The following is a 23,037-nucleotide window of genomic DNA, read 5'->3' on the forward strand; positions in this document are numbered from 1 at the left end:
ATTTAATCTTAGCAGTTATAAATTAAAGCGAGAGTATTTTAAGTGACAAAAGTATGTGTACAAGCACATATATTTATTAGCTTGGTTAAACACCGGGTGTGGATTTTATATTTCAGACAACATTGCTTGATAGAAAGTAGAAACTACTTTCTTTTCTTTTTTTCCATTTCTTCTGCGTTTATTAATGATGTTGACACAAATTTCACTTCAACGGGTACCGGAAGATAAGATTCACTAGGAATAATTCCCTCACATGAAAACAGTCATGACATACTATTCTTCCCATCTAAAAAGAGCATTGACAATTTCGAGAACCTAAAAAATGTTGGAGTGTAACCTAAGGCTCTCCTCTCTCCTCTTTCTCCGTTTGCAATACTGACTTATCATATATATATATATATGAGCACTGAAAAATATTACTATTCCTTTGTGCTATTTTATATGAAGGCACTTGAAGAGAGAAGCTTAATAGTATATGTTAATTTGACACGTATATGGTGTTATATTAATCACTATTGAAAAACATAAATTTGACTGATAAAGCATTACAGTAAAAAAAAAATGAATAGGTTAATGAATTTGAGGTAGTATTAAAAATTATGGAAGTTGTAAAAAATGTAATGTTATGCAACTATTTTTAGGACATATCGAAATTGAAAGAGTGACATAAGTTAGAAAAGAAGAAGAGGAGTGTGTGTGCGAGTACACATATACAAACTAACCTCTATCCCTGATCCAAAATTTATGGGAATTGAATGCACAAAGCTCTGAAAATTGTACACATTCCTTGAACTTCAACAAATCTATCTAAAAAATAATAATCAGTCAATACAACTTCCAAAATAGTCAGTAGTAGACTATCATGTGAATTCATCCGCAAAATATGCAGCTCAAAACGCTTCAAAAACACTCATAGTCACATTACCAAACAGGGATTAAATAATTAAGTGCATCTAGAGTTGAAACAAGACTGGATTATAAAACACAGAAAATGCCCAAGTCAAACTTGAAGCTGTATTTTTTAGCTTCACATTTTGTTGGCCTCCTACAAGGTCTAGCACCTTCTACACTAATTTATCATTAACAATATCATAAGGACCTATATTAAAGTTCATAGATGAAATGCGAGATGCAAAAAGACCAAAATACCCCTGCACGCAACCATAGGCGGATTTACGCCGGAGGTTTTGTGGGTTCAACTAAACTCATTACTTTCAACTCAAAACTAGTTATACCTTTTCCAAAAATTATAAAAATGTATACTTATATCATATCATATTGTAATTCATTCTGAACTAGCTGACTTTAGATCCAAGATTCGCTTCTACATAAAACAGCTTCATCACCTAGTAGAGGCAATAGAGATATATTCATCCCCCTTAATTAAGGATGAAAATATTAGTTAAAGCTTAAAAAAAGAACACTTGCTGTGCTGAATATCTATAACCATATAGATACCAGCACCATAATTTTGCATCACTTCAACTCTAAGGGATCAAAGCTTAATTGTCCAAAGAAAAAACTTATGGACTCCCCTCATAAGCCAAGGTCTTTTTCACCTAACCTGTTCTTTTTCTTCCTTCTTGTGTCCTCAAATCTCTTAACTTTTTTCATTTCTATCACATTTAAGAACTCTTCTTGTTCTCTATACCAGCAAACATATAAAGCCATTGCCACTGCTTCATTAAACAATGCTATCCCTTTTGTTGTTGAGACAGAAACTAGAGATGATGTTGTTCATGTATCTGATAAACCAGCAGCTGATTTAGACTTACCATCTGAGTTCCTTGCTTTCACATCTCCACATCAACTGCCATTTGGAGTCAACCCGAACTTTAATTCTGACAAACTCATCCCTCCCGTTGGCCGTCCATGTACTATGTTTCCAGATTTACTTCGTCGTTACATGTCATACAAAATCAATGGTTCTTGCCCTGATGATGAGCTCCTGGCACAGAAGCTGCTTCTCAAAGGTAGTGTTCGAAATTAGGAAATTGTTAGAGAAACTTGTTTAAGGACTATTTCGGTGAAATAACGGTTATTACTCACAAATCTTCAACTATTTTTCCGTTTGAAATTCATATCCAGGCACAACTTCACTTTCCAAATACTCTTTTTCAACTTCAACTTCAGTTACTCCCTCAGTTTCAAAAAGATTGGCGCTATTTTCCTTGTTAGTCTGTTTCAAAAAGATTGGCACCTTTCAATATTTCATTAATAAAAGACATTTATAGTAACACAAGTGATATGACAGGTTTCACGCCACAAGTTTCAAAAGTTTTACAGCCACACAAATATTGTAGCTTATTTAAGACCACATATCTCAAAAGTCTTCTCTTCTTTATTAAAGTTTGTGCCAACTCAAACTAAAACAATCTTTTTGAAAGGGAGGGAGTACTTTTTTTTTTTCAATGTCAACCAAATATTGGCCGAACGTTTACCTTTTAAATATAGGAAAGCTTTAGGATCGCTATAATTGTGTAAATAAGAACAGGAATTACTCAATTCATTCCTCAAAATCTCTTCTTTCTATTTTCTTTACAGGTTGTGAGCCGCTCCCTCGCCGTAGATGCCGTCCTGCTGCTCAACATGAATATGTTGAGCCTTACCCTCTTCCTGAGAGTTTATGGACTACACCATCAGATTCATCTGTAGTTTGGACAGCATATACATGCAAAAACTATGAATGTCTAATCAACAGGATAAAAACTCAGAAAGCATTTGATGATTGCAAAGACTGCTTTGATCTCAATGGTAGAGAGAAAAATCGTTGGTCGTCGAAAAAGGGAACTGGCCTTGACTTCACTATTGATGAAGTACTAGCAGTGAAGAAGCCTGGCACAATCAGAATAGGGCTTGACATTGGTGGAGGTGTGGCTACATTTGCTGTAAGAATGAGAGAAAGGAACATAACAATATTAACAACTTCAATGAATCTCAATGGACCTTTCAATACATTTATAGCATCAAGAGGAGTAGTACCTTTGTACATAAGCATTTCGCAACGACTTCCTTTCTTTGATAACACACTGGATATTGTTCACTCAATGCATGTCTTGAGTAATTGGATACCAACAACACTACTGCACTTCTTATTATTCGACATCTATAGGGTGCTTCGGCCTGGTGGGCTGTTCTGGCTTGACCATTTCTTCTGTGTTACTGAGCAATTTGAGCAAGTCTATGCTCCTCTTATTGACAGCATTGGGTTTAATAAGGTTAAGTGGGTCGTTGGGCGAAAGATGGACAGAGGCCCCGAGCTGAATGAGATGTATCTTTCAGCACTGTTGGAGAAGCCACTGAAGAACTCTTGGTGATAGTATTAGATGTTTCTTTTACTTTCTTACTGTGATAGTAACAGAAGAGAAGCAGGAGATGATTGTTTTTTTTTTAAATTATCGATTCGTTTTAGATGACATCTGCAGACATAAACTAACAGTTTGAGGTAGCTTGAGTATGATTTTGCAATGTTTGTGGCCAAACCTGATTTAGCTTTTGAATATGCTGAAAACCAAATTCCATTATTCAGAGTATAAGGTTTTACTGTAAAAAGTATCGAAATCCGTGTGTGAAGCAACAGATAGAAAATGTTTGAAATTAAGATTAATAGGTCATTACAATTGACAAAACCTTTTCCAAGCAATAGTTAAAAAAGGTCCATATGCACAGCATCACCGATAACATTTAACAGAGAAATAATGTTCTGCACGAGATAAGTTATCCTTAATAGATTTTCTGTTTGTTTGAATATATAATTTTTGAGTCTTTTGCGATTCTTCCTAAAGGTACCTTAACATCAATCATTGTTTTCTTTGTATCATCCATACTAAAACTGTGAGAACAGTTTATGGATATATGCTTCATCAAAAGCATCTCTGATAATTCAGAGGACAGCCTTCTGAAGTTCACATGAACTGGAGCTTACAACTAGACCTTTAATGTTTTCTGCAAGTTATGGTGGTTGACTTAGAAGATTGCCTTAATTGAGTCGTGTAAGGAAAAATTCAAATTGTCTTGTATTATTAGCAAGTTATATATCTTGCTGATACTTGTGAAAGTCAATCTGGAATATAGATGAGCTGCTTAAAATTTTTTGCCATATTATAAGCAAGTTATACATCTTGCTGGTGGAAATGTGATACCACCATCCAAATTTCAGATCAAGCGTCACTAAGCAAGTCTTGAAATGAAGGTTGGCTAATCAAATAACAATATCTTTTCTTCTAGTTCTCCCCTGCATAGACAGTGAAATGATCCTTTGGAACATCTCCAGATGTTGAAGACATTTGGAGGAGTCGGTTTGCATGAAGTATACAAGGTGCTCAGATAGCAATAATTTTATAAAATTATGTTTTATCTATGTAGTATTTTGCCAAACGAAGGATAACGTCAAGGCCTTAGAATTTAGAAAATGATAGCTGGGAATTCGTTTGACCTTTACAAAGAGCTGAATTATCAGAAAGCTCCTCTGACTGTGTGTGATACAGTGGCAGAAGCAGGATTTTCACCAAGGGGATTAAAAAAAAAATTAAAAGTACACGTGAAGAAGCAAAGGGGATTCAATATCTAATATATATAAATACATAAAAATTTAACCTTATTACACAGTGTAATTTTAAGGCGACCCACCCCCCAACTCTGCCCTTATGTGTGTGTGTGTGTGTATATGTAGAGAGAGAGTAACGATAAGCCCAGACTGTTGATGAATAGTCTTGAAAGACTAAAATGCCATTTAATGGGCACAACCGAAAGACAATAGCATATGAAATAGCACATGGTTTTGCCTATTAATCATCTAACCATCACTTTCATAGTGTGGCCACATATTTCAACCCATGTGTTTAAAATATTTTTGTTTTGATCAAGTCAAGATCATGTTGATTCAACCTATAAATTTTAACAGGGTGAATATAAGATCATTTTAGAAGACAGTCATGTTGAACCAATGTTAATCTCAATAGAGTGAATATAAGATCTCTTTCGGAGCTTATTTGTGATAATTTTCTTACTGTCCACTCGGTTCATTCTAAATGAATTGGAGTAAATAGAAAAATGTCAGCCAGACTATGGAGTCTAATTAAGCTCATGTTTTGGACAAGTAGAGGAAACATTGCAGTAATGGCAGAATCCTGCCCCAAAGACTGGCTTCTGCCGAAAATGTAGATTTAACTTACAACAACAGAACTTGCTAATGCAAGGTACAAGTACCAAACACTACAAATAATAAGAAGCATAAACTGATACAGTGGGTTTATATCTCATTTGCAAAATCATCACTCAAAGCAGTGAGTAACTATAAGAGATTTTTTCGTTTCATCTTCAACTTGGTTGACAATATATATACAAACCCCAAAGCTACACAGGGTGTAACTATATATAGACGAGGTATTCTCAAGTTGTTTCACTGATCAAGTACAACTTCTGACCATCAGAAATCAAACCTATATCAAGAATTTTACCTGCATCTTCTGATAAAATACAAGAGCCAGATGGAAAGTTGAGTTGTTCAGATGCTGTATTAATGAGCTCTTCCATACTCTTAGGTATCCACAGTACAACACCATGTTTCCTGAGATCCTTGGGCTCCCATGGGTGGAAAGGAAACACAGTACACTTCCGTTGGTGCATTTTTTCTGTTATACACAAAGATTATATGGTTAGCGAGCTTAAAAAAGTTTAGCTAATAGAAAAATGTAGCTAATAAAAGAAGTTATAGCCCCGTTATTCAGCTTTTGGGAGAAGAGTAATAATTGATGACCACAGGTAATAATGAATATTCAGTTAACCCTTGTCTTGTTCCTCTTCAAGTCACTTTTTCATGCTTTTTGGTCTTTGTTTTAGGTGAGTAATAAAGGGGGAGCAAGTGGAGCAAGGGAGTCTCCCAGATCAAATAAGCAGCAGTACCACATAAAGGGTATTATAATAAACTCCTAAACATAAATATTTTCCACTGCATTTGGTGAAAGTGTTGCTTCTGTAATACCTGAGATCTCGTGTGGAGCAATAGGGAATTCTGATATCTGAGCTGATTTTGCTTCTTCCAGAAGCTTGGTCAATTGATTGTTTCCACTTAGTCTAGCTTCATCAAATGGAGTATTTCCCCATCTGCAACATAACAAGTTCCCTTAAAGTTTTAAGCGGCTAACTAGTACATGTATGCACAATTCAGCTAGTACCATGTACTAAAGTTCTGAAAGAGCAACCACGATGATTCACCTCGATTAGCCTTAAAACTTGAAGGAAAAAAACTACACCAAGCTCAGGAGAAAAATTGACTAAGAATCTAATAAACTCGATCTAGAAATAAAACTTCCCCATGTCTCCAGTGATCATGTACAATTCAAGGCATTTTGAGCTTGAACCATGATGGACTTAACAACAAGTTCTCCTAGGTCATCAAAGAGATATTTTTATAACAGGTTTAATCTCAAGAAAATTGTGTTGGGATCCTTCCTCATGTTTGAGAATTCATTCACATTCTTGATTCATCTCTATCTCGTCATGTCGATGAAGGAAAAATACGAAAAGCATTAGTGTAACTTACGAATTCACCGATTAGTGATTAGAAAATCTATCAGTTTTCAAAAGCCTGGAATTGAAGCAGTTAAAATTTAAAAGCATGAATCTCAAATTGATTTGGGCATTACTATGCTATAATTCAAAAAATAGCAAGAGTAAAAGTTCTCAGTTGTCAGGATAATCATATATAAAAAGGCGATTTAAAAAAAAAGAAGAAAAATTGATAGGTTAAAGGATGCAAGATTCAAGAACATAATTATGCGTCAATCCCAACTCCCAAGTTAGTTGGGGTTGGCTATATGAATTCACACTATCCATTTCACTACATTTGGACCCGGATGCAAGATTCAACAATCAACAGGAAAAAATTACTCTCTTGAAGAATTTTCAAATACTGATAGCAACAATATAAAGTAACTTTCATGTTTCCCAACAAGTTAAGCACGTAAGTCTACCTTATGTTTATGACAAAAGGTAACTTGCTCTAAACTAAAGATTCCATACTGATCTTAAGAAGTGACTTCAATAATGTAGCAATAAAGATTTAACTGGTACCTGTCTTTCGAGAAAACAGAAGCACCAGCTCCCAGAAGCAATCTCGCCATCGCGAATAATCCTTGAGAAGCCGCTACATGGAGTGGTGTTCGGTGATCATAGTCTTTGGAGTCTGGATCAATACCATTGGACAACAGCCTTCGTAGTAGATCCGTATCCCCTTTTGCAACCAACATACACAAAAAGCTACCAGCATTTTGGATCTTCAAGAAAGCACCTTCCTTAACAAGTAATGAAGCAACACGATCGTGTCCATTCTTGATAGCTTCAAACAGCGGTGTGGTATCAAAGTTGTCTATTTGGAGAAGAGCATGAGTTACAATTATATTTGAGGAGAAGGAAGTTCACAGGTGAAGTACAGTTTGTAAAACTTACCTGAAGCATTGAGATCGACACCTTCTTGGATAAGGAAAAGAGAGATGTCTTCATATCCTCTGGACGCTGCAAGATGCTGTTCATAACAAAACCTTGATTAGGAATATTTTTTCACTCTATCTTCAGCCTTATTTTAGACTCATTTGGTTTGCTTATTTTTCCTAAAGACAGAATCAGTATTTTGATAACAAGCACCTGAAACTTAATAACCCATATTCCTTAAAGGAGAATCCTTCCAAATCGTGCTCTATGATTTACAAATTTGCACACCCAAGAAAGAAATTCATGAGCTTGGAAACAAAACTGATTATGAAGAAAAAGAAAATCCCACTCATGAACTGACAATAGCAACTCATGACAAACTTTTTGTAAAATAAACAACTCGTCAGAAAATTGAGAAGAAGTAATGGAACAGAAATAATATATGTTTCCATTGGCGAAACCCATACCAAAGGAGATCTTCCATCATAATCTTTCTTGTTGGGATCAGCTCCAGCTCGGATCAGACCCTTCAGCTGGTGCAAATCACCATGATAAGCTGCATTATTCACTTTCAAAGCAAGCTCAGCCTCTTGTTTCCCAATATGGAATGTAATATCTGACTCCACTTGCTTCACACGAAGATCAGAATCCTTTCCCTGTCAGTTAAGACTGTTTTTAGGCCTTTTGAGTCCATAAGCATTTCTAATGCAAAAGCAGTTAATGCCCAAAAGGAGAAATACAATTAGTAAGGGTCGAGAACGACATGCTACCCAAGACGGATTACCTCTAATAAGTTGGTCAAAATTTTTCTCCCGTCATGAAAATAGATCTCCAAAATATTTGAAAACGATTGCTTATCAATCCGTATGAGTCTGCATAGTTCACAAACACGGACAGTATATGGTTGTGGAATGTTGCAAAGAATGGATATTTCCCCAAACGAGCTATTTGGCTCAAGAAGTGCTACTCTCTCTTCTGACCCATCATTCCCTATACCAATTTCCTCCTGGACCAAGATAACCACAATAAGTCTCAAACTATTAGCTGCAACTCGACGCCAAACATGAATAGATAAGTCAGCAATTGTAAGATTTGCAAAAAATTTTGGAGCAATGGAAAACTAGAAAACAGGTAAATTGCTATTTTCTCATTTTTCTAGAGTTTCTGATGGCGTCATTACAGTCTAACAATTTCCTAGCTGCAGTTCTGGAACCAAGTCCATAATAGATACAGAACTAGTTATATTAATATGGTTTGGAAACCTAAGCTAACGTATGGTAGAATACACATTTTCTGAGATGACAAAAGAATATAATAAATGGTTTCACGAAAAAAGATACTGAGCAGCAATAGTAATGGTAGAGCAATGTACCAGAACACCATGACAGACAAAATAAAGTTGGTCTACTACATGCCCCTGTTCCATGATCACTTCTCCTGGAAGGAAAAATTCTTCAGTCACTCTAGTTACCTGAAATTTATCACAGAATTCAGTAATTCCCACTCAGCTCTAGATTTCTCTTATTTTCTTTAACTGGGCCCCAGTCAAAATCGAACAGAAAGGCGTGAAGAAGTAAGCATCAAAAGGCATACACTACAAGAAAAGAGAAGAAGCCTGCATATCAAATTGTCACAAATTTAGCGGAATGTGATAATGCAGGTCGATTAGGCAGAAAAGCATGTCTACATGCAGAAAACACACATAAACTTACCAAGGACCATTTCTACAAATGTATTATCAACCTAGGATCCCAACCTTGCTGTCCTAAGGGACTTCTAAAACAGGTAAAACTCATTAAGCATATTGAAGAAGTAAAAGTGCTATACAATTTAATTAAGCAGAAACTTGAAATAGAGGCGAATTATCTAAGCTGTTTAAAAATTTATGAGCAAGACTGGATGTTAGATAAATAGCTGACTCATTGTGGAACATATGGTGTGTGGGTCTTCTATTTTCTTACCTGCTTCACTGGGATCAGTATAGTAAATAGATGAGTATCTATATAATCCATTATTTTATAGAGGTTGTTACAAAATATCTCATATAGTATCATGGATCTCAATTAGGCTGAAAATGAAACAGACTTCTTCAGAAAAGAGAGAAGGACAGAAACACTGTTTTGAGATAAAATAAACAATCACTGACCAAGAAAAGCAACTTACAATTTGACTTATGAATTCTGAGGAGCAGCCCCTGAAAAGAGGAATATTTTCAATGCAAGACTGATATAATGTCTGGGATATCTGCAAAAAGGTTGAAGTGGAATGAATGTTATATGCATCAGCAATGAGAAGAAAGGTCAAAACAAAAGGCAAGAAAGAATACGAATTTTAGAAGCGCTGACAAAGATGGTTAATGTGCTTTTTGATAATGTTGGAATAGCTATGTAAATAGTAGTAAATAACCCTAATCCCATATGTATTAGGAGTAGGACATGTATTATATATATATATATATATATATATATATATATATATATATATATATATAATAAGGCTCATTGTATCATTGTCAACATAGGTGAATAATATCATATTTTCTCCCGTGCATTCTCACATGGTATCAGAGCAATCGTGAGAGATTTATCGCTGTGCATAAATTCCATGGATTCCGGGAAGAGAAATCAATCACCAAAAGCCTTTTTCCGGTGACTTTTTCAAGGCTGTTTGCGTCTGCGTTGTCTCTGTCAGTGTTGTGCAAAATCCAACACTACCACAAGAGTCACCACTGTCCGGCGACCAAACCCCAGTAGAAATCTCCGGCAGCAGCCTCCCCACGCGCCACCAGAAGCTCACGCGCGTGAGCTCACGCACCGGCGCGTACAGCCACTTCCGGCCATTTTCTGAAAAAGTTTCTTCAGAACAGTTGGGTCGTCTACCAATTCCGACCCCACCCATACTTTTTTCGTTTGATTCTAACCACTTTGAGTTTTTCCGGCGACTATACTGATTTTTCTGGCAAAACCAGTGTCTCCTTCGTCTGTTTCAGCGAGTTTTCAATTGATTCTTTCTGTTATTTGGTGATAATTTTATAGACCTCTCTTCAATCCAACGATGTCTTTGGGAGTCGATGCTTACGGGTCTAAAAACCCGGGTTCTGGCAATTCCCGTGTTATGATTACCTCAGAACCTTTAATGGGAAGTTCAAACTACTTAGCTTGGGCTTCGTCTGTCGAGTTGTGGTGTAAAGGTCAAGGTGTTCAAGATCATTTAATCACGAAGTCTAGCGAAGGAGATGAAAAGGCCAAAGCACTTTGGGAGAAGATCGATGCTCAATTATGCAGTATTGTGTGGTGATCTATTGATTCCAAGTTGATGCCCTTGTTTCGTCCATTCTAGACATGTTATTTGGTTTGGGAAAAGGCTCGCACATTATACACTAATGACATATCTTGTTTCTATGATGTGATATCACGGATGACAAATTTAAAGAAACATGAGCAGCGACAAAAGATGATGCTAGTTTCTGCTAGTGTTGAAAAGCAACAAGAGCAGCGACAAAAGATGTTTCTAGTTCTTACTCTTGCTGGACTTCCTAATGATCTTGACTCGGTACGCGATCAGATTTTGGCTAGTCCGACTGTCCCCACAGTTGATGAATTATTCTCTCGATTACTTCGCCTTGCTGCAGCACCAAGTCACCCAGTGATCTCATCACAGACACTTGACTCGTCTGTTCTCGCATCCCAGACAGTGGACAATCGGGCATCTCATACTATGGAGAATAGACGAGGAGGAGGTCGTTTTGGAAGATCTAGACCCAAGTGCTCTTATTGTCATAAACTTGGACACACTTGTGACGTGTGCTATTTTTTACATGGTCGTCCACCCAAAAATGCTTATGTTGCTCAGACCGAGACTACAGGTAACCAGGGATTTTCTTTATCTGAAGGGGAATATAATGAGTTCTTTCAGTATCGAGAAAGTAAGCAGACATCTCTACAAGTAGCCTCTGTTGCTCATGATTCTTTTGCTTGTATTTCCCAGTCTAGTACTCTTGGACCATGGGTCGTGGACTCAGGCGCTTCTGATCATATCTCTGGTAATAAATCCCTTTTGTCAAATATTGTGTATTCACAGTCTCTTCCCACTGTTACTTTAGCCAATGGGTCTCAAACTAAAGCAAAAGGAGTTGGACAAGCAAATCCCCTACCCTCTGCCACTCTAGATTCCGTTCTTTATGTCCCTGGCTGTCCTTTTAGTCTTGCATCTGTTAGTCGTTTGACTCGTGCCCTCCATTGTGGTATATATTTTATTGATGATTCTTTTATTATGCAGGACCGCAGTACGGGACAGACGATTGGAACAGGGCTTGATTCAGAAGGCCTTTACTACCTTAACTCACTCAATTCCTCCAAGGCATATCTAGTTACAGATCCTCTAGACCTAATTCACAAACGTTTAGGACATCCAAGTTTATCCAAGCTTCAGAAGATGGTGCCTAGTTTGTCTAGTTTATCTACCTTAGATTGTGAGTCGTGTCAGCTCGGGAAACATACTCGAGCCTCCTTTCCTCGTAGTATTGAGAGTCATGCAGAGTCCGTTTTTTCTTTAGTTCATTCTGATATATGGGGTCCTAGTACAGTCAGTTCAACCTTGGGATTTCGTTATTTTGTTAGTTTCATTGATGATTATTCAAGATATACTTGGCTTTTCTTAATGAAAGATCGTTCTGAGTTGTTTTCTATATTCCAGAATTTTTGTGCTGAAATCAAAAATCAATTTGGTGTTTCTATTCGCACTTTTTGCAGTGATAATGCCTTAGAATATTTATCCTCTCAATTTCAGCAGTTTATGACTTCTCAAGGAATTATTCATCAGACCTCTTGTCCTTATACCCCTCAGCAAAATGGGGTTGCAGAGAGAAAGAATAGGCACATTATTGAGACTGCTCGCACATTTCTCATTGAATCTCATGTTCAGTTGCGTTTTGGGGCGATGGAGTTCTCACAGCTTGTTATTTGGTTAATCGGATGCCTTCATCTCCCATCTAGAATCAGATTCCGTATGCAGTATTATTTCCCCAATCACCCTTATACTCTGTTCCCCCTCGTGTTTTTGGGAGCACTTGTTTCGTTCATAACTTAGCCCCCGGGAAAGATAAGTTAGCTCCTCGTGCTCTTAAGTGTGTCTTCCTTGGTTATTCTCGTGTTCAGAAGGGATATCATTGTTACTCACCTGATCTACGTAGGTATTTATGTCCTCTGACGTCACATTTTTTGAGTCTAAACCTTTCTTTACCTCTTCTGACCATTCTGACCACCTTGATATATCTGAGGTCTTACCTATACCGACCTTTAAGGAGTCTACTATAGCTCCTCCTTCACCTTCCGCCACAGCAGTCTTACCCATTCCAACCGTTGGGGAGTCTAGTATGGCTCCTCCTACACTCCCCGCCACAGGAACACCACTCTTGACATATCATCGTCGTCCGCACCCAGCATTAGGCCCAGCTGATTCACGTCCTGCACCTGACCCTGCTCCTACTGCGGACTTGTCTCTTCCTAGTACACGGATTGCACTTCGAAAAGGTATACGGACCATCCTTAATCCTAATCCCCATTATGCCGGTTTAAGTTATCATCGTTTGTCATCACCATATTATGCTTTTCTATCTTCTTTGTCCTCTGTTTCCATCCCTAAGTCTACAGGTGGCCCTAATTTCTACCCTTAATGAACAAGATTTAGGCCTAGAAATCTATAGGGTGTTGGTGGAAAATGAAAGAAATGAGTTTAAGAACAAAAACCTATGATTTGGTGTTGAATCCCCGACTTTAAAAACTTGCCCAAGGTCGAGTTCTATGGAAGAAAATATGAAATTTTGAGCAACTCCCGACTTAGGTTCTGTTATGAAATCACTGGACAGGTCTTCGTCGCGTTCGCGAGAAGCCTGTCACATTCGCGAAGCAGAGGTCCTAGTAATCATCGCGCTCGCGAGACACCCTACACGTTCGTGAAGGGTATACCCCCCCTAATCTTCGCATTCGCGAGCCGCTTGCCGCATTCGCGTAGAGTATCATTCCCCTCCCCCAGTTCCCATTCTTTGCGTTCGCGATAGCCTGGTCGTGTTCGCGAAGGGTAATGCCCCCAACACTTCGCGTTCGCGACCAGCGCCTCGCGTTCGCGACCAGCGCCTCGCGTTCGCGTAGAAGGATTGCTCCCTCAGAAAAATTTACTCTTCGCGTTCGCGGGAGTTGCTTCGCGAACGTGAAGAAGGATACACCTGTGCACCTGCAACAGCAAAACAGCAAAAATCTCTAAGTCCAGAACACCCCGTGGCCTATCCGAAACTCACCCGAGCCCTCGAGGCTCTAAACCAAATATGCACACAAGTCTATCAACATCATACGGACTTGCTCGTGCGATTAAATCGCCAAAATAACATCAAAAACTACGGATTTAGAATCAAAATCAATGAAATTCTCAAGAACATTTAAAGTTTCTATTTTCACAACCGAGGGTCCGAATCACGTCATATAAACTCCGTTTCTTACCAAATTTCACAGACATGACTTAAATACCATATTAAACATGTACCGGGCTCTGAAACTAAAATACGGGCNTGATAGACATTCTATGTCTGGATATTGTGTCTTAGTAGGAGAAAATTTGGTGTCTTGGAAGAGCAAGAAACAGAATGTGGTTGCTCGATCTAGTGGAGAAGCAGAATATCGAACAATGGATCAAACAGTTGCTCAAGGAGTTGAAATTTGGTGAGATTAGTCAGGTGGGACTTGTGTGTGATAATCAAGCTGCTCTTCATATTGCGTCAAATCCAGTGTTCCATGAGAGAACTAAACACATTGAGATTGACTGTCACTTTGTTAGAGAAAAGATACTCTCGGGAGATATTGCAACAAAGTTTCTGAAGTCGAATGATCAGCTTGCAGATATTTTCACCAAGTCCCTCATTGGTCCTCGTATTAACTACATATGTAACAAGCTCGGTACATATGATTTATATGCACCAGCTTGAGGGGGAGTGTTAGAATAGTTATGTAAATAGTAGTAAATAACCCTAATCCCATATGTATTAGGAGGATGGCATGTATTATAAATATACATAGGGCTCATTGTATGTTGTCAACATAGGTGAATAATATCATATTTTCTCCCGTGCATTCTCACAGATAACAAAATAAATTTCCAAGTAAATAACCCCCCAGCCCAAAAAGAAGTGCATAATGGTTTTGCTTTTTTTAAAGTCACAATGTGTGATTTTTTTCTACCCGGTCACAGATCCTGAGGGGCCCTGTGGGTTTGGAAACCTGCAGTTTTCTGCTCAAACCCTATTAGCAAATACCAAAATAGCATAACCAAATAATTGTTTTTCTAATGAATGATCTCTCGCAACAGAATTAAGGAACAGAAAACTATCTTTATGGTAGCGAAATTCCTTGGTGCATAAGTAGTGACCTGGGTTGCATGAATGGTTTATCAACTACCCGACCACATACATATACAATTATTTTGTGTGTGTGTGTGTGTGTGTGTCAGAGAGAGAAATAGAGGGGGCAGAGAGAAAAAACAATATAGACAGGATTATTAGATTGATATTTCAGAACCCACGGCGTCTAATTAAAAATCTGTCTTTCTTTTACATACCTAGTATTCCCTCCATCTGTAACAATGGAAAACTAACTGGTAATTAACTCGTATGGTCCAAAAATAGCATCCTAAACTGAGGAAAACAGAAAAGAAGCCAAGCAATTCAAAGAATTTAAACTAACTGAATCTAATGTCCCAGAGTATTGGAAATTTAATGAATATATAGCCATGCACACAATGAGTTACATGGAGATTTTTCCTTTTGTTACCTTGGCACGGATTGAGATGGGAAGGTCCTGGAGAGCAGCTGCGTCAGTGTAAGCGCTTTCATATTGTAATCGCAGGTGATCTTTAATTTGAGTACGAATATCTCTTCCTAGTCTATTTCTGTTCATATAGTTCATAAGATCTGTCATTTTATCCCTGTATCGGACAGTTTTTGATCCCTTGACAATCAGTGCTGTCATGTTACCGATCAAATAAGCACCAAGAATCATGTCAAAAGAGACATAAACCATTACAAATATCATTTCCCTCAGATTGACTGCATGTATGTCACCATAGCCTGTAGGACAGAAAGACATCTTCTACTATTAGTAGGATATCATTGCATATCCAGAAAAGGTATAAAAAGAATGTCATGAGTTAGGAAGAGGGCAAGGAAGCACGGTGCACTAAACTCCAGATATGCGCGGAGTCCGGGGAAGGGCCGGACCACAAGGGTCTACTGTACGCAGCCTTACCCTACATTTCTGCAAGAGGCTGTTTCCACGGCTCAAACACGTGACCTCCTGTCACTTGGCAACAACTTTACCAGTTACGCCAAGTATCCCCGTCCATGAGTTAGGAAGAGAATGGTCAAATTAATACTAAGCATGACAAAGGAAAGGATCTTCCTTCGAACTGTATGATTTTTCTTCAAAACAAACGAATTGCTTTTTCTTCTAGTTATATTATTCCCATAAAGGAAAAGTTGCGGGAATCAAGGCTGAGATGGTTTGGGTATATGAAGATGAGGGACATAGATGCTCCGGCCAGGAGATGTCAGAGGTTGTCCATGGCGGGTCTGAGGAAAGGAAGGGGTAGGCCTAAGAAGTATTGGAGAGAGGTAATTAGGCAGGACATGTCATTGCTTCAGCTTACCGAGGATATGACCCACGATCTATGTTGCTCGGACTTTCCGAAAATATCGTTGGGTGCGTGTCAGATTCTCCAAAAGCAGTGTATTTTTGGAGAATCAGACACGGGTGCGGCAGTATTTTGGAGAGTCCGCGCAACATAGTCACGATAGGAAGGTATGGAGGCCGAGGATTAGGGTTGTAGGTTGACAGAAAGTAGTGTATTCCTCCTAGGCCGACCAATAGTACTAGGACTATTTTTGTAATTTCCTATTTATGGTTCTTTATTACGCATGTTGTGGCATTCACGCCCGTACCATGTTACATTGTTGCTAATATTCTTCACTACTTGGTTGCTTTATCTTCGAGGGTCTATCGGAAACAATCTCTCTATCTCTATGAGTAGGGGTAAGGTCTGCGTACACACTACCGCTCCCCAGACCCTATTTTTGGAATCAAACTGGGTTTTTTGTTGTTGTTGTAGTATATTATTCCCATAAACCAAATAAGCAATTTTATATTTGTCTCTTTCACCACGAAAATTCACGATGTTAGTCCAAAACTTTTTAAAGTAGTAGCAACCTTTTGAATATCTATATTTATCCATCTTCAACAGTATCTGTTATATCTTCCTATTCTTTTGTTACCTAGTTTCTCTTTTATCTTTTTGTTGGTGCAGGGAAGAGGATGTAGAAATGATCTCATGCATGGTACTAGTGATAGCTTGATGTGCACATACTATCATTCAATTTTTATGACTACTCAGCTCTATGCTGCATAACTGATTATTTGTAAACAAAGATAACTAGACATCACAAGGACAGAAAGGAACAGGCATCTTTTGAGATCCACTGGTATCACGCATTTAGTTTCTTTGATAAGCTCAGAACATGCATAAATAGTGGATGAATTGGCTAAGCATGATTATTAAGCAAATCTAAAAGTATAAAGGCCAGAGCTCCCTTTAGAGAATTAGAATAGATTGAAAAGCCAATTATCACATGCACCTAGTATAAGAAGCACTACCACTGTCAGCCAAACCATATGACAAGTTAGACCTCATGATTACTTTGTACCATTTCAGACCTGCAGTTGAAGATACGTCTATGATTCAGACATCCGATTCAGGTACTTATATCCTGAACTTAATCCAGTCCATAGACGATAAAATGAACACACATTGGAGGACAAACGTTTCAGTTCTAGTCCTGGATATAAAATGCCACGTGTTGAACTTCAACTTCAGGGTTTGAGAACTTTATAATTGTCAAATGAAATCTAGAGACAACTTATATGACACAAAATAAGAAGTATCTTTGCAGGCAAAACGTCTGCACCTTCCGTTTTAGAACTGGAATATATTTTTTAGATAATTAAGACAGTGAAACTTTAAAGGAAGAATTAGACATACCCACAGTTGCCATAGTGACAATGGCAAAATACAGAGAAGTGATGTATCGCCTCCAGAGATCAATCTCTCTAAAGTGTGAATAACTGTAGTCTCCCAGGGTCAAACTCCCAATCCATGTGTAACCTTCTTTCTCTTCAGGCAGAGTAGTAGCCAAAAAGTAAAAGATGCAAGCTGCTGTATGCGTGCAATAGAGTTCAACAGCGATAAGTTTTAATATCCTAGTGAAGAGATAATTGATCCGAATATCTTTCTCCATCTTCTGAAAAAAGTCATTGACTCGGCGCACCCTGCTTAACCTAATCCATAAAAGGTATCTCAATCCCTCTTTTTTGCCAGCAGCCTGATTATTTCAAATGGAACAGCGTTAGTTTAAAAAGCATTACTTGAACCAAGTACTCCATCGAACATGAAATGCAGGTATCAGTTCATTTAAAATTTTGGTCTTGGCCAAGAGTATAACTAATAGGAAATAAAGTAGAAAAAAAGGGCTTCCACTCCATTGTCTTGCTGACAAGAAAGCTTTCGTTTCTCTTTACTAGGTTGAATGGAAGTTAATGGAGAGAGGAGCATATTAAGACAAGTGAGCTTATCAATTTATTTAAGTAGAGTTATGCCTCTGAGCCTCTCAAGAATGGATGCTTGCATTTACAAGCTATGGAGAGATGAGCATATTTAAATGAATGTCACCAAACAGCAGTTTAATCCTCCCTAGTGTTCATCATCGTCATATTCTCTAATAACTGCCAAATACTGGTTTGCTTTGCATTTTCTAGAACACCTGGTGGATGTCCAAAATTAAGTAAAAGATTGACTGATTAAATGGTGCTAGGGAATTAAAAATAGTACCTTATAAATGTTATCCCACGGCATGCAACTGAGAAAATCCAAGATAAAATGCGTTTTCAAGTACCTGCAACGAGAGAAGATCAGCTAAACTACTTAAAAGGCATACCTTCTGTTGCATCCCTCCTCGGTGGTGGATACAGAATTTAGACGCAGAGAGTTTTGAAACTATAGGATGGATTCTGAAATGTTTATATAACTTTATCTATACTTGTTATTAATACGTATATACTAGATTCGACCATGAAACACTAGGTTCTGTCCAACCTGCGAAATGATGGTAGAATTCGTCACTATCTTTGTGCAAAATAGTAAAGTATGAGGGAAAAGGGGACTGACCGAAGAGCAATAGGGGTCCGTTTATGCACCATCTTGTAGGTCTGACTATCTCTGTAAGCTACAAAGAATTGCACGACTATGTCGACAAGAAAAGCTATTTGGCCACAAATGTCTAAGAGAAAAAGTTTCCTGGGCAATCCCTTGAAGAATGCAAACTCCATTGGAGTAAAAAAAGATGAATAAATCGCCCAAATCAGGATAAACTTCTCCCATATCTTGTACCACCTGCATCAAGTTTTCTAGATTATCAGTTTGAAATGTCAAAGAAATTTTTCCTGAGGCTTAAAGGAGGTAAGAGATATGAAACCACTTTTGGCGCGAAAATATTATTGGAATAGAGAAAGCAACTGACGAAAATAAAAACTATTATAATTTTCTTTCCATTATTGAATGATGTATTACAAAGAGTAAAATGAGAGCTATTTGTAAAAATTATCAAGTGTTGGGTTTAAGCTTGTTAAAGCTTAAAATAGAGCGAATGTGAAATGGAGGGAAAAATGAAATTTTTGAATTTCCCTCTTTAACAAAGGGACATTGTCCCGTATTGGAGGAGGAAAAGAGTTTTGATGAGTATATATACAATTGCACTTCTTCTAGCTATTAAAGAGTTGAGAAGAAGGCAAGCCTCATTGATGATATGCTATAATTACGTATTTTAGTCATTTATTACACGCTAATTTACTGCACTTTAATTGACTTTGAGCTTTAATCGCTAGTGTTATGCACTAAATGTGTGTTTTATGCCTTGTAGGAGTGATTCTGATCTATGTAGATGATATTGAATGAATTCAAGCTATTGTGGAGCTTTGAAGTCTGAGTAAAAGCCCAAGGATTAAGTTGGGATCGTGTTCGGGGAAAGATTTCGCGATTAGGATAGGAATGTACCTAACAGTCTTGCTTAGTTGAATGTCGTATTATATTCGCCCATGATAGATTCAATACCATAGGAATATAGGGTTGATATATTATGGATAGACGGATAGTATTATGGGAACATGCTATTCATATAAAAGATCCGGTCAACTAGCAACCATAGATAATTCGGATTAACTAGTGTGATTATTGAACTTAATAGGATTGATAAACCAACTACAACCTTGGAATCTTCATCTCATGTAGATTAAAATCTCATCATACCCATTTGCATCCCTGTTGATTTAGTTGTTACTTGTTTAATTTCCGCAATAGTAGATTAAAAGAAAAATATCACTCTTGATTATCTTGGACAATTAATTGATTTTAGTTTCCTTAGTTAACGATCAATCTAAGTCTCTATTGGTTCGACGTCCGCCTTTCGAGTCACTTTATTAATTGACGACCACGTATACTTGCGTGTGTGTTTGGTACCAACAAGTTTTTGGCGTCGTTGCCAGGGACTTAGTTATTGATTGTTTATCTAAGTTAAGCTTTTAATTGATTTCTGTTCAAGTTTTAAATTTTCCTATTTAGTTATTTTTCTAGATTAGATTGTTACTCTTATCTTTATAGATTTTGTTTATTTTTTCTATTTGTAAATATTTTTATATTTATAATAATTTGATTTTTCTCTTAGTGTGTTTCTAATTCTCTCAACATGACATCTGGAGATGAAATATTCTGAGGTAAGGTTATTGATGAAGACGTTTGGTTGACGGAAGACTTCTACGGTCCATCTTTTTGAACTTGTCATGACCTGAACTCTAGGAGGTCTGAATTTGAATATGGGAGTAAGAGTTGGTATTGGGACGGATATTCACGATTAAGGAAATATATGGAACGACGTTCTCTTCTAACAAAATTGGTGAATGATTAGTGGAAGAAGAGAGTTGATCTTGCACAAGAAATTGACAAGCTTGGCTTGGCTTTGCACAACTTGGATGCAGATATGAGTGTGAAGGTTGATGCGTTCAACGCCCAACAATTTAATGATGAGTTGTGTGAAACTGAAAAAAATCTTCTAGACCAAATTGAGGAGCTAAAAACGAGAATACCAAGCATTAGACCATATTTTTATTGAGGATGTCTATGTTGAGAAGAGTGTTCTAGAGTCATGTGAGGTAGTAGATAACATTATTTTTGGAGAATTGAGTGTGTGTATAAATGGGGATGTAAATAGCAGTACAATTCATGAGTTAGGGCGCATTAGACCTCATTACAGTCATTTTTTCACATTGTGTTTAGATAGTAATCGAGCCATATAAGCCTATGAGGGAGTCAAAGGGCGAGGATGAGAGTGCATATATTCTTGAATTTGTTGTGTCAAAAAGCAAAAATTACATTCCTCATCTAAAGGCCAAGAAGTGCAGAGTGAAAAATTTATTACTTAGCCTGGTTATCGTTGTAGCCCCACCGCTGGAGCATAGCCGCAGACTAGATGTCATGTTAGGGGTAGAATTCATAAGTTCAACGTGGAGACAGAAAGTGGTTCACGTCGTGCCGCGACGTTAAATCAGGCGCTTGTTGGGAGGCAAACCAACTTTACTATTTTCTTTTATTTTTGTTTATTTTTTATTTTTATTATTTTGTAGTATTTATTTTTGTTTTGTAGGATTATGAGCATAGGAAGCAAAGGTATTGAAGAATGCAAAAGCGAGCTAGATGGTGAGGACTAAGTGTGGAGTGCCCACACAAAGGACCATGTATGGGGGAAGTCTGAGTACCTCGTGAGCCGTTATTGCTTCGGCCTTTGGCCTACCAAGGAGTCTCTTTTACCCTCTTGTTATTTATAGTGTGCATTGAGGACATTGCACAATTTTAAGTGTGGAGTGAGGAGATTGTTTGGGTGAGTTTCTGTGCTATTTTAGCTTAGTTGTAGTACTCGTTCTTAAGTGTAGTAGTTTTTATGGAAAAAACAAATTCGAAAAAAGTAAAAAAATTGGACTTTTCCCGACGATGGATCTCATTCGACAGGTTTCTTGAGTGATTCAAGTCGAAAGAAAAAGGACAAAAAGATTTTCTTTTGTTAGGTAGTGTAATAATTCCCCTTGGTTTTTCTTTGTGCCACGGTTCTTTCCAAGAGTTCTGTTTAAACCGGGTATAGCTAGTTTTATTTTTGGTTAGAAATAGGAAAACATGTGGTGTGAATTGAATTGAAGAAATAACTCTTGACTTTGTTATACCTTGAGAATAGTGAGTACTTTGGTTGTGACGCTTAGGGTTGACTCTTGTATAAGTAACTTAAATTGTATGATCTTAACTTTACTTAACTGCTTTGACTAGAGTGTCTTGATAAGTCCAATCCGGAGAGAGTTATGTGCCATGTGTGTGTGAGGTTTGTGTGTTGTTCTGTGCTTTGCATTTGATGTCTAGAACTTGCCTCGTGTGTTTGCAAAGCGAAATAGTAGTTTTGTTCAGTCTTGGAAGTGATATAGGCGTTTTTTTGTTGAGCAATATATATATATTTTACCCGCCTAATTGTTATGTATCGTAGTTAACCCCTTTGAGCCTGTAATCCTGTTTATTTGGCAGTCACATTGTAAACCTTACCCATTTGTTTGAATTAACCATTCATTTGAACCTTTTCACCTCTCATGAGTACTTGAATTGTTATGAACTTTGTAAAAGTTAAAGTGTGGGGTGGTTGGTTTGGCATTTGAGTGGAACTAATGAGATAAGGAGAAAGGTGCACTGTTTTGAAAAAGTAAGAGCCACTTGAATTGAAAAAGAAAGAGAAAAAATAATTGTATTGTTGTGAAAAATATTCCTTGATAGTGGTGACTCTTGAGATAATTGTGCTTAAAGAAGTATAGAGTTAATATACATTGATGTGAAGGTGGAGTTATGGTTTGACATAAGTGTGTGATTTTAAATGTTAAAGTGTATGTATTAAAGTGCTTAGGGAGGTGTAGTCACTCTTATATTTAAATGTATCCTACCTGTCCCGCAGTCTACATTACAACCAATTAAAGTCCTACTTGATCGTAGACTGAATGAGTTCGATTAGTAGAGTAGTACACTACGAGCAAGCCTATGGTGCATCTTTTGTGACATATGAATATTATTTCTGAAAGTGAGTGAATTCTTTCTATCTTGAGTTCCTAAGTGTTCTTAAATTTTATTGTGTGTGGAACTACTCTATTTTGTTATGTGAGGGCACTTGATTCATGAAGGAAAGGTAATGTCATTGACCTTTATGTTAGAGTAAGTGAGTGAGTTGTGAATAATGCGTGGTACTTGTGAGTCAAATCTTGAGGTGAAGATGTTACACTCTTGTGCTTAGTCTATTTTAAATATTCTTGGTGTGATGAGTTAGGAGAATTGTTTAAAAAGGTCGTGTCTATATAAAGTGTAGTTTGATTGATCAAGGACAAGCAATGGTTTAAGTGTGGGGTGTTGATGATAGGCTATAATTACGTATTTTAGTCGTTT

The 23,037-nt window shown here is 37.4% G+C and overlaps 2 protein-coding genes across 2 annotated transcripts in view; one reads left to right on the forward strand and one right to left on the reverse strand.

Moving 5' to 3' along the window:
• Window positions 1-1,371: 1,371 nt before the first annotated feature.
• On the forward strand, window positions 1,372-3,482 carry LOC109240467. Its single transcript, XM_019407121.1, has 2 exons — window positions 1,372-1,973; window positions 2,545-3,482. Exons 1-2 carry the CDS (start codon window positions 1,526-1,528, stop codon window positions 3,315-3,317), a joined length of 1,221 nt encoding a protein of 406 aa, XP_019262666.1. The 5' UTR covers window positions 1,372-1,525; the 3' UTR covers window positions 3,318-3,482.
• Window positions 3,483-5,110: 1,628 nt separating this feature from the next.
• LOC109240468 (potassium channel SKOR-like) overlaps window positions 5,111-23,037 on the reverse strand; it is a 36,387-nt gene continuing 18,460 nt past the window's right edge. Inside the window, exons 2-13 of the mRNA XM_019407122.1 lie at window positions 18,691-18,915; window positions 18,355-18,418; window positions 17,509-17,848; window positions 15,249-15,544; window positions 9,595-9,675; window positions 8,804-8,902; window positions 8,216-8,437; window positions 7,899-8,087; window positions 7,450-7,525; window positions 7,075-7,369; window positions 5,984-6,105; window positions 5,111-5,633 (exon numbers count right to left, since the gene is read on the reverse strand). Of these exons, the coding sequence (XP_019262667.1) occupies window positions 5,392-5,633; window positions 5,984-6,105; window positions 7,075-7,369; window positions 7,450-7,525; window positions 7,899-8,087; window positions 8,216-8,437; window positions 8,804-8,902; window positions 9,595-9,675; window positions 15,249-15,544; window positions 17,509-17,848; window positions 18,355-18,418; window positions 18,691-18,915 (2,251 nt within the window). The 3' untranslated portion in view covers window positions 5,111-5,391. The remainder of the gene's footprint in view (window positions 5,634-5,983; window positions 6,106-7,074; window positions 7,370-7,449; window positions 7,526-7,898; window positions 8,088-8,215; window positions 8,438-8,803; window positions 8,903-9,594; window positions 9,676-15,248; window positions 15,545-17,508; window positions 17,849-18,354; window positions 18,419-18,690; window positions 18,916-23,037) is intronic.

This window comes from Nicotiana attenuata, unplaced genomic scaffold (assembly GCF_001879085.1).
Source record: "Nicotiana attenuata strain UT unplaced genomic scaffold, NIATTr2, whole genome shotgun sequence".
NCBI classification, from domain to species: Eukaryota; Viridiplantae; Streptophyta; class Magnoliopsida; order Solanales; family Solanaceae; genus Nicotiana; species Nicotiana attenuata.